This window comes from Vigna radiata, unplaced genomic scaffold (assembly GCF_000741045.1).
Source record: "Vigna radiata var. radiata cultivar VC1973A unplaced genomic scaffold, Vradiata_ver6 scaffold_390, whole genome shotgun sequence".
NCBI lineage: Eukaryota > Viridiplantae > Streptophyta > Magnoliopsida > Fabales > Fabaceae > Vigna > Vigna radiata.
Genome location: NW_014542628.1, coordinates 17,221 through 29,294, shown reverse-complemented (window position 1 = coordinate 29,294; position 12,074 = coordinate 17,221). Strand labels below are relative to the sequence as shown.

Genomic DNA, 12,074 nt, shown 5'->3' with positions numbered 1-12,074 from the left:
CCTTACCAAAATAAAAGAGTCCTATTTATACTATTCCTTTGCCTTCTAACCTAGACCCATTACCCATTATGCCCTCTCTCCCTGTATCCTATCATTACACCCCTCTCCAGAACAACCTTGTCCTCAAGGTTGGAACAATGAAACTTGAACCTATTGCATTGTGGTGTGGTCTTTTCATAGGGAGAGAACCCGCTGGCTGTTACTTGCAACTTCAGGTCTGGTGGCTTCGACGGTGGCAACTCCTCCACTACTATCTTCCATTCTTCTTCTTTCATTTCCCTTGCCTCCAACACCGTTCGACTTTGATCTGTACTAGTCAATGCCGTTCGGTTTCGTCCTATGATGGTCAGAATTGTTCGGTTATGTCCTACATGGGTGAATACCGATCGGTACCACACCGACCAGTGCCGCTTCATCACTTTTGGCGGAATAGGGCCTCCAGCCGAGAAAGTGGACAACTCCATCTGCTTTCCTTCAATTTCTGTCTCGAACCGCCCAGAAACAATGGAGCTAACGTTCGGTTCCTTCTCGCTACCTTCAACCGTTTGGCCTTTAAATGTCAATGTAAGACCGTTCAATTCCTCCCGTCCTTTCACATTTGGAGTCGGCGGTTCTCTTCCGTTCACTTCCAAACCATTCGCTTCCTTCGGTTCCTTCAGTCTTCTTGGGTCTGCAGCTTGCAGTGCTTCGCCGTTTGGTTCAGACCATCTTGTCACGTTCGGCTTCGTCAGTCCTCTCCCGTTGGGTCCAGCAGTCCTCTCCTCCTGTTCTGATTCGTCCAACTGCTCGGTCACTCTCGATCGGTCTGGGTCATAGCGATCGGCCTCGGACCTTGTCAGCTCACCTCACGTTCGTCCCTCATAAGAACCGTCCACCGTTCCCATCTGTTTGAATGCCGCCAACCGCTCAACGGCGGTTCGGAACCTTATTATCAGAGCTTCCTTCAACCCATTCCAAGAACGGTTCCTGGCTTTCTCCTTCCAGGCTTTGAACCAGTAGCCCGCGCTTCCCTTCATACTGACTGCCGCCAGGTGCACCCTTTCCTCCTCTGCCACACCTTGCAACTTGAAGAACTTCTCTGCCTCCGAGACCCACCCAAACGGATCGAACCCTTCAAAAGTGGGGAGTTCTACCCTTTCCTTCTCGCTGGGTTGCACTGTGTGGCGTTCTTCCCCTCTCTCCTTCTTCCTCTCACCGGTCGCAAGGTTGGTCGTCCTGGTTGCGGCCTCGACCACCCAACATCCTTATGATTTCTTGCAAGTCTCTGCGGATTTCAGCACAATTTTGGCGTATTGCTGCATAATGTGATCGCCCACTCCTATCTGCATCGTCATTCTATCAACTGCAACTTTGCTTCACCCCACACGATTCCGGCAGCCTCTCGATACGACAGTTTCTTGAAGCTACAAGTTCTTGATAACTTTCTTGATCAGGTTCTTGATTCGGTACTCCCACTTCAAAACGGCCGTTCTCCTGTTTCCGGCAGACTCTCGATTCAACAACCCCAAAATGATCCGATAGTTTTCTTGAAAATCCGATAGCTTCTTGAAACAACCTCTTCTCAAATCCGGCACCCCCACTTCGTTCCGATAGTTTTCCTCGCCCTTGACGGATCCGGCAGATCGGACCACTTGATAGGTGCCCGAAGATGAAACCTATCCACTAACGCTCCCTCTCTCACCGAACAGGTAAAACAGAGAAAGAATGAAACAATGGGTATNTTATTNACANTAACAATCACGAAGTAAGAAGTGTAACTCGAGGGCCTAACCCCTCTCACCANGTTCTAAACCGGTCTTTACAAAGTAAACCATTCACTAACTCCCTTACCAAAATAAAAGAGTCCTATTTATACTATTCCTTTGCCTTCTAACCTAGACCCATTACCCATTATGCCCTCTCTCCCTGTATCCTATCATAATCACTCAAAGAAAATACGCTAATGACATCCTTAAAGAGACAAGCATTATTTATTGTAAACCAGTTGATTGTCTCATGGATCCAAATCAGAAATTAATGGCAGAATAAGGAGATTTTTTCTCTAACACTGAAAGATATAGTAGACTGGTTGGAAACCTTATTTATCTATTATTAGATCATATTTGTCCTTTGCAGTTGGTATTGTGAGTCGATTCATGTAAAATCCTTGTATTGATCACTAGAACGTTATCATTCATATTCTAAGATAGCTCAAAAAGGCCCAAGGACAAAGACAACATTATGAGAATAAAGGGAATACCCAAATTGTTGGCTATTATGACACCGATTGGGCTGGTTCTTTTATGGATAGATGCTCTACGATAGGATATTGCATGTTTCTTAGAGGAAATGTTATCTCTTGGAAAAGCAAGAGGCAAAATGTTGTTGCTCGATCATCTACAAAAACTAGGTATAGAACAATGGCATCCCTCGTTTGTAAGCTTATATGGCTAAAACAATTCTTGTAAGAAGTAGACTTTTGTGAAATCCAACCGATGAAGATGTATTGTGATAATCAGGTTGCTGTTCACATTGCTTCCAATCCAATGTTTCATGAGAGAAGTAAACATACTAAAATTGACTGTCATTTTATTCGAGAAAAGTTATTGTGTTAGGAAATTTGTACGGAGTTTGTTGGATCAAATGATCAACTTGCATATGTAATAACAAAATCCTTAAGAGGTCCTCGTCTATTTGTTCCAAGCTAGGTACATACAATTTGTGTACTCCAGCATGAGGGGAACTGATAGAATAAATAGTCTTGAATAGGATTTATTGTAAGGTGTTATGTGTTTTGTGCTAGACCCGGTTCCTATATGTATCTTTTAGAATTCTATTCCTTTCCCTCTTATACATTGTATCTGATGCATCCCAAGTTATTATAAATATTAAATCTTAAGAGAAGGAAGTACAACTTCTAAAACTCATTCTAATATTCTTGTGTATCTCAAGTGGCCTCATCATACCAAAATCAGGAAGCAAACATCAAGCTTAGGGGGATAAAACTTTCATAACCAAAATCATTTTTTGGCTATAGAACCTTCATTGTATTTATCTGTGTTTTGGGTCACATAAGCCCTATTAAAAAGGTTTATACTAAATAACTACATATGATGTGATCACAATACAACGTGAAAGTTCTGAAACTATTCCAGGTAATTGAATGTGTAAGCTGACCATTTTTCAAGGCTCGACACAACTACAAGTAGCCAGTTCCTTCTTTTTCCAATGAGTTGCTATTGATTAAAACTTAAAACCAAATGATAAAAGAGAGAACCAGTAGTATTTTAAAGACACAAATATCTAAAATATACAATGTTCCACATCGCCATGGTTAAATGACTTAAAAACGATGTCCTTTTATTTTCCTTATGGTTATGAAGATTTGGAAACTACTACCGGTACAGAATAAATGTTGTTGGAATATGAAATTGATAGACAAGAAATTGGAGAACCCTCTAAGTAAAAGCTAGCTGTCAAGGGAAAGAACCCAATAACTTATGTACTCCACCAAGCCTTCAAATTGAGTGACTTAAGAATTCTACTCAGCATCCCAACATCATAATGTAAGACTTATACATCACAAAATACCAAAGTCTCTATCATTCACCACCTTTGAGAATCAATGTCTCAATAAAGGAACTCTATGACACTTCACCTAACACTTTTTTATCAATCCCTCCAAGGGTAAACCTTTTATAAGACTCTAAGAACAAACTCTAATACTAATTGATAAGTACTCAACAATCTTCTTCTTAGAAAGTAAACTTTAAACTTAACTCAACATCATAAAATGAGTTATAAAATAAGATTTGCATCCATTTATAAATTATAATCTGTTCATATCTTTAGTGAATGTGTAATCTCCAACACATTCCTTCACATCAAGGACTAGACATTTCGAGCATGTGACTAAATATTTATAGATGGTCAGATATTATGTGACATGATAGGCTTAATAAATCTTTCTAGAATATGCTTTGATACCATCTCACAAAGTGAATTTAGGCCTAAGTCAACCTCAAGATCTCAAATACTTCTTAAAAACTAATTTTCAAAGAGAGATAACTAAGATTTAAATACTCCATCAAAGCCCCCTTCTTATAATACCTACATTATTTCCAAGCCATTGAATCTCAGTTTTTATTTATTATTGTTTTGTCCACCACAGCCAACTCTGCGTTGCCAGATAAGTAATGCACAAAACAGAAAAATTATAGCAATTAATCTGAATGAAAAATAACCAAAACACCTACCATGCATTTCCCACTCACTGTCCCTATTTGTCTATGGCAACATCAGAGTCAATAGAACAAGCAGAATAAATTAACATATCACAAGGTCTGAGCAAATAGAGAAGGCCAAAAGGTTTGGATGGTTATATACAGTCTTGAAAAAAGAGATTCATAAGAACGTAGCCCAAAACCTAAATAGAGAAGAGAAAGTATAGTTGTGTCATGTCTAGCAGAATGAATTAGAAGAACAAAGAGATGGTGTAATTGTTCGTATACAGCTAGCTACGCACTCTCAGAAAATCAGAAATTATGTTAGGTATGACTTCTAAAATAATTATTATAAAGATCAACAATTTTATCATGTATGACAAGCTCTTATTGACTGACAGCTTACCGTGCATATTTCCATCTTCTCAAATCACATTGCCACCAAATTTTATTTTTTATAACTAGAGAAATAAGGAGTCCATTTTAAATATTCTAGAAAAAAAAATATATATGTATATATATATATATATATATATATATATATATATATATGTGTGTGTGTGTGTGTGTGTGTAGGAAAGGTTTTATTTATTCCCATATAATATATTTGTTATTTGAGGATATCATCTCCTCTATTAATTGCATTATAAATGAAGCACCCACGATCCTCATGTTGTCTTAGATACACCCAGTATCATCTCAATGTTTCTCCCTTCCTAGAGTTTAACACGGTATTCAGAGACTTCTCTAGAAAAGATAGATTTGGGATCATGCTAAACCGATGTATCCAACTGTTACGTATCCGAGTAGCGAACGTAACAGAAACACTTCCTCACACACTCTCACAGGTAAAGAACAATAGATAGTTGTTGAATAAAACCTCTTTTATTGAATGGAAATAACTGAATCAAAGGAACAAACAATAACTAGGAGCAGGATCTCCTTTAGTTATTTGAGAGCATAACCTCTCTTGCAAAACTCACAAATCAAAAGCATACCTTTAACCCTAGACTCTTCCTTTATTTATACTAATTATTTCCCGCCTAATTGTATTGAATATTGTCTTAGAAAATAACCCTACTTGCTATAATTATCATATACGAAATATATTTAGCCTTATTTACTTATATCAAATATTCTACTAAGATATGGCCTTGTTTACTCTAACTACCCCTTGCTGAATATCCTCTCTCCTTATTACTCTAATTAGTTTCCCGCCCCCCCCCCCCTAACATTGTGGTGGTTAGGATGCTTCCTCGTTGTTTCCAACCGTTCGGTTTTGTTGCTCTCCGTCTTCCACCGTTCGGCCTGGTCACTCCCTGTTGTTCACTGTTCGGCCAGCTTGTTTCCCACCTTTTACCGCTCGATCCCCTGCTCCCTCTCTCCTATCTCTCTTTTCTACCGTTCAATCCCCTTCTCTCTCACTCATATCCCTCCTTTCTATCGTTCAGTCCCCTTTTCCCTCAATCCTATCTCTCCTTTCTGTTGTTCGGTCCCCTTCTCCCTCACTCCTTTCTACCGTATGGTCCCCTTCTCTCTCACACCTATCCCTCCTTTCTGCCGTTCGATCCCCTTCTCCCTTACTCCTATCTCTCCTTTCTACCGTTCGGTGCCCTTCTCTCTCTTTCCTATACCTCCTTCTCTCATACACTTTCCAGCCTAACACCAACTGTCCAAATGTCATGGTGAGCTATCCATGCAAGCACCCTCACAAGCAACTTTTCTTCCACGGGAGTTGCAACTGGTCAAGATAGACGATCTTGTGCCACCAGGCAGTCTAGGATCCTTAATCCAAATTATATTTGTTAGATATCCTGGATATTTTATCTTTAATCTTTTATCTTCTATTTCTCTGTTATTATTTATTTTCTATCATTATTTGTATTTTGGACTTAATCTATATTATCTTTATTATAAATACACTACCCTATGTATATTTTCTACAAGAGGGAAGATTAAACATATACCTAGTTTTTATTATATTTAATATGGTATTAGAGCAATGAATCAGAGTTTATCATAGCTGAGATTTGTTATTTGTTGGGTCTATCATGTCACCCTCTATTGGGCCACTATTGGACCAATTATTCGGTCTTTTACCATCACTTAAGTACTGGATGTGTCTATTTAATAGTATATGTTGATGAAGTTGTTCTTACAGACATTGACCACCATGGCATCCCCCATATGAAACAACACTGTTACCACCATTTTCAAACCAAAGATCTTGGCAAACTCAGATGTTTCTTGGATATTGAGGTGGCACAATCCAACAATGGTATTATTACATCTCAAAGAAAGAAAGTATGCATTGGATATTCTAGAGGAAATCGGGTTGATGAATTCAAAATATGTTGACACACCCATGGATCCTAATACCAAACTCCTACTAAATTAGGGGGAGCCTAATTCAGATCCTAAACAATATAGAAGATTAGTCGGTGAATTGAATTATCTTACAGTTACTTGTCCTGACGTTTCCTTTACAATGAGTCTGATGAGCCAATTTCTCAATTCTCCATGTGAAGATCATTGGATTTCAATCATTTGTATATTAAAGTACATTAAAGGATTTCCTAGAAAAGGTTTGTGATATGGTTCCAATAATCATACAAGAGTTGTTTGTTATTTAGATGCTAATTAACCAGGATCTTCTTCTAATAGAAGATCTTCTTTTGGATATTGTATCTCCACTGATGGTAAATTGATCTATTGGAAGAGCAAGAAACAAAGTGTTGTGGCAAGATCTAGTGCAAAAGCATAATATAGAGCGATAAACTCAACCACTTGTAAACTTGTTTGGCTTAAGCAATTGTTTAGAGAGTTACAATTCAGAGATGTCATTCAAATGACACTTATATTTGACAATCAGGCTTCTCTTCATATTATTTTTAATCATGTCTTTCATGAGAGGACCAAACACATTGAGATTGACTGTCATTTCATTCGAGAGAAGATTGTATCTGGAGACATCAAAACTAAGTTCGTTAACTCAAGCGATTAGTTAGCATATACTTTCACTAAATCTTTACAGAGACCGAGAATCGATTATATTTGCAACACGCTTAGTACATACGATTTATATGCACCATATTGAAGGAGAGTGTTAGATATCTTATCTTTTATCTTCTATCTTTTGTTTTTTTGTTATCATTTCTTTTCTATCATTATTTGAATTTTGGACTTAACGCATATTTTCATTATTATAAATATAGTACTCTATATGTATTTTTTATATAAGAGAGATTAATCTAATACCTAGTTTTTACTATATTCAATAATATTGAACCAATCTTTACAACCTCTTTTATCTTAGGAGACTCAACTTACATAACCAAGGACTTGATTTCTTGATAATAGCCACACAATAATAACTACTAAGTAAGGAAAATCGGAATCTAAAATCTTAGTCTACAGGTATAATCTCCATCAAATATTCTGCCATATCTTTTCTAATCAACATCCATCTTCCGTCTCTTTCACTCCCAAAACATACAACACACATGGATACTCATATGACATAGGATCAAATCTTTTCACATGATCAATAAAGTCTTAGTATTTTAATATGAAGATTTTGTTTGGCACCCAAGATATCTTCAGTTGAGAGCCACGTATCAAAGACTAATTCAATAATACCTAGTTTTCTTACTATATTCAATAATATTGAACCAATCTTTACACCTCTTTTATCTTAGGAGTCTCAACTTAAAAGGACTTGATTTCTTGATGATAGCCACACAATAATAACTACTAAGGAAAATCGGAATCTAAAATCTTAGTCTACAGGTATAATCTCCATCAAATATTCTGCCATATCTTTTGTAATCAACATCCATCTTCCGTCTCTTTCACTCCCAAAACATACAACACACATGGATACTCATATGACATAAGATCAAATATTTTCACATGATCAATAAAGTCTCAGTATTTTAATATGAAGATTTTGTTTGGCACCCAAGATACCTTCAGCTGAGAGCCACGTATCAAAGACTAATTGTTTTGATCAGAAAACCAATTTAAGAAGCTCCCTTCTCCCAACATATGTTATTCCAAACACACCGACATGGAAATAGATTGAAGCACTCCCTATCTCAATAAGAGGTTTGGGGTACAAAGGGTATCTTCGGCCGATAGTCAAATAGTAATCTTTCACATCACAGACTAGTTCCTCGACGTATAAAAATTAATTTAAGAAACTACGTTCTCACAACTGATGTTATTTCATAGACATTTGAAAATAAATTATTATTTGACAAACATATTGCATACCATGTTGGTCTAAACATTAAGATTGAATAGAAGAAAGCAGAAACCCCAATTCAAAACCTTGACTATTAAAGAGGAAAGGGAACAAGGGAGTAGCAGTGTGGCACAGACCAGGGGAGATGTAAAACTTGCGGGTAGGGCCAGAGTTGTTGGAGACCCGTAGGATGAAGCGAGCTACAGGCGGCTGTTCCTTGGAAAGCCGAGAAGGCTCAGGAAAGATGTGTATGTAGAGGTACCTGTTCCGTTCTATGGAAATGTACCTGGGAATAATAGACGATACATCAAACATCACACATACATATACAATAACAATTCAGGCACAATCACTCACAACACAAGACACTAATAAAAGTAATAGTATATAGAGATGTGTTACGTGATGTGCGTACCAGTTCCAAATTCCGAGCTTGAAAGGGTCGGATTTTTTGTAGGAGCAGGGTCCGAAGTTGTCGATTCTCCATTGGGCTAATCGGGAAATGGTTTCAACTTTGGAATCGGCCATGTCGGTGAGAGGTTATGGGTGAGGGGAAAGTGAGGAAAAGGAAGAAAAGAGGAGTACCGGACACGGACACTAGACACAGACACCTGCAGAAGAAGAAGCAGGGTTGGACTGTGTCAAAAAGCATCCTTGTTTGAAAAACAACCAGGTTTGTAGTGTTTGATAGCGCGTTATTGATTGTGAAGTCTCATCATTGGTTGCNGTTTTTTTTTTTCAGAGGAAATATGCTAAGCATCACAAAAAATACCATGAAATAGATAGGTAAGTGATTAAAAAAAGTCACAAAATTAGATTAAAAAATGGAAAATATGTATACGACAAACATAAATGGATTTAAATAAAATATTTAATAACACATATTTTAACATTTAAAATAAAATAAAAAAGTTAACTTAAAACGTATNTCTCATCTTTTTTATTCTACTCATAAATTTAATAAATATTGATAAATAGTATTGAAATTTTAATTTGAGAATAATACATATTTTATTTTTATTTTTATTAGTATTTCNAATGTTACGAATCTATAAATTTAGGGTTTTTGTTTTGTTTTTTTCATCATGAAATTATTTTATCAATAATATTTTGTATATCATTTAAGTATTATAATAAACATAGCAAATTATTATAAATCTATTATAACTTTATATTTGAATTTATTAGAAGACATGTTCATAAAGGGTTTTTCTTCACTGCTGTTAATGGATCACAATTGTACTTTAAAAGATTAAAAAGGGCCAAGATAACAATTGAAATACCGAATTGAATTTACATGCGAATGAATCTAGATAACTTTTTTATATCACTTAGTCATCATTTTTTAGGTTTCTATTTTTTTTATAACGTCTCAAATATGTTTTTTAATAATTCGTATTTTTAATTAAGTCTTTATTCTTGTAATACTGAATCAATGTCAATTGGAGAGAACAATGTTAACATTTTAATGACGTGACATGCTAAATATGCATATGAGAAGCATGCGGTAGAGTTAGTTTGTTAGTGACGTAGACATTAATTATTTAAAGTTTTAAAAAATTTTGGAATTCTAATAAATCCCTAATTTGACAGAATCCCTAATTAAAAGGGTGTCTTAGGTGTTGGAAGTTTCTTCTATATCGTTGGAGCTTGGTGGTGAATGCACATCTTCTTCTTTGAACAGAATGTCCAAGGACCATTCATGTTGTTCTTCAACATGTAATGGATGGTGCAAGGAAAACCCTAGTGTGTGTTTTCGTGGTGGTGGGGATCGAGGAGTTTGGGTCTTTCACTGATTTGCCATTGTGGAAAGAAATTTGTGTTGAGAACTGTGAAAACTACAAAGAATTGAGGTAAAGAATTTTGGAGTTGCTCTAAGTATAAGGTGAGATACATTGAACCTTTGTTCGAAGATGTGTTATTGTTTCGGAGAAGAGGTTATTGTCATTGATTGTTTTGTTTATAGAATAGTGTTGAAAACGGTGGTTGCAACTACTTCAGATAGTCTAATGATATTGGGTTTGACGAAAGGGGTATCTACTTCAAGTGCGAAGAAAAGAAAGATACTTTGGTGAACATTGAAGAAAGGGAGATTGATAGGAAACTGATACTTAATTTGGAGAAATTTGTGTTGATTGTTCAAAAGTGGATGAAAGTGTTGATATGGGTGGTTTCTATTTTATGTGTACTAAACATATTTTTAGTTTCAATATTGATGAGAGTTAGATGGTGTGTTGTACTTTTGTTGTAGCTTTGTTCTAATTCAAAAGTTGCTTTAGACTTGTCGATGTTGCAGACTCGTACCTTTGTTTTGTTTCAATGAAGTGAAGTGTTGTGGATGTTGCAGACTTGTAGCTTTGTTNTGTTTTAATGAATTNAAGAGTTCTTTTAGACTTGTGGATTATGTGTTTATGACTAAGTCACTCAATTGTGGTTACTAATGGCATGGATTGGCCTAAGGATATGAAGCTTTATCAATCTTCTAAAATTCATGAAGTGGTAAGTTTTTAACATTTTTTAATATATACCATTAAGGTCTGGAGTACGTAAATGCATATAAGTTTGTTAACATTTGTCTATGTTAAAGTAAGCTTGTGCACGTGTATCGAAATAGAGAGATAGAGAATTCAGGATTTAAAAAAAAAATATTTGTTATTCATTTCAAACATTAACCGAATTAAGGTCTTGGTCTTAGTATTCAGTGGACTATACTGATCCAAACCAAAAAGGCAACAGTCTCATTATTTCAACAAGATAGGACACATAATCATTATTTCTAGATCTTCATCCAACAGTCTCATTCCATCATGATTTTCAATCCATCCTCAAACAAAATAATAATATTCATGCAAACTTAGTCAATCACAGAAGAAGGTGCTATGATTTTTGTGATATATCAGTAATTCCACAAACCAAGAAAGTGGATGATATGATTATAGGTGTAGATAAATGTTGTGTAAGCATATATATATATATATATATATATAGTATAGCAACGGTCAGGATAGTAAGATGAATTTCTAAGACAAAAGAAGTAATGTAGCAAAAACATTATCATCATTCCATAAACATTCAACATGTGCTTAGATTGTTTACACAACTGTAAAAATAGTATGGCTTAATTTCTCACACCAAGAGGGGGTGAATTGGTGAAACTTAAAATCAGAGTCTTTTTAAAATCTTTTTCGTAAAAACATATGCTTTTAAAACTTTCTTAAAATTCAAGAAAAAAAGACTTGTTAATGCAGCGGAAATAAAGTTGACTTAATGCAGAGTCAACTTAAAATAAAAGTGTAGGGATCAGAGAAATCAAACACTGCTTTTTATACTGGTTCGGCCAACCTGCCTACATCTAGTGTCCTTCCAATCACAGGAAGCAAATGCATTATAATGATCAAGGTTTTACAGCAAGGCTTTTATAGAGACCTCCACGTCAAAAATATAAAACACCTCTCTAACCCTCTAATAAAAATATAGGCATACAACAAAAAGACCAACAACAAGAATCCTTTTTTCTACTGTCTACACCTTTGAGAAACCCCTCAAAGTCAAGAACGCTGCACGCTCTTCTTCCTGTAATCACAACAGGGAACACAACCAATCTTCAGTAGATTGTTGAACCTGAT

The 12,074-nt window shown here is 35.9% G+C and overlaps 1 protein-coding gene across 1 annotated transcript in view; it reads right to left on the bottom strand.

Annotated features, from left to right (window-relative positions):
* Positions 1-9,178, bottom strand: part of LOC106780560 (BTB/POZ domain-containing protein At1g21780) — an 11,392-nt gene extending 2,214 nt beyond the window's left edge. Inside the window, exons 1-2 of the mRNA XM_014668863.2 lie at positions 8,864-9,178; positions 8,586-8,734 (exon numbers count right to left, since the gene is read on the bottom strand). Coding sequence (XP_014524349.1) covers positions 8,586-8,734; positions 8,864-8,976 — 262 coding nt within the window. The 5' untranslated portion in view covers positions 8,977-9,178. The remainder of the gene's footprint in view (positions 1-8,585; positions 8,735-8,863) is intronic.
* Between the last annotated feature and the right edge of the window lie 2,896 nt (positions 9,179-12,074).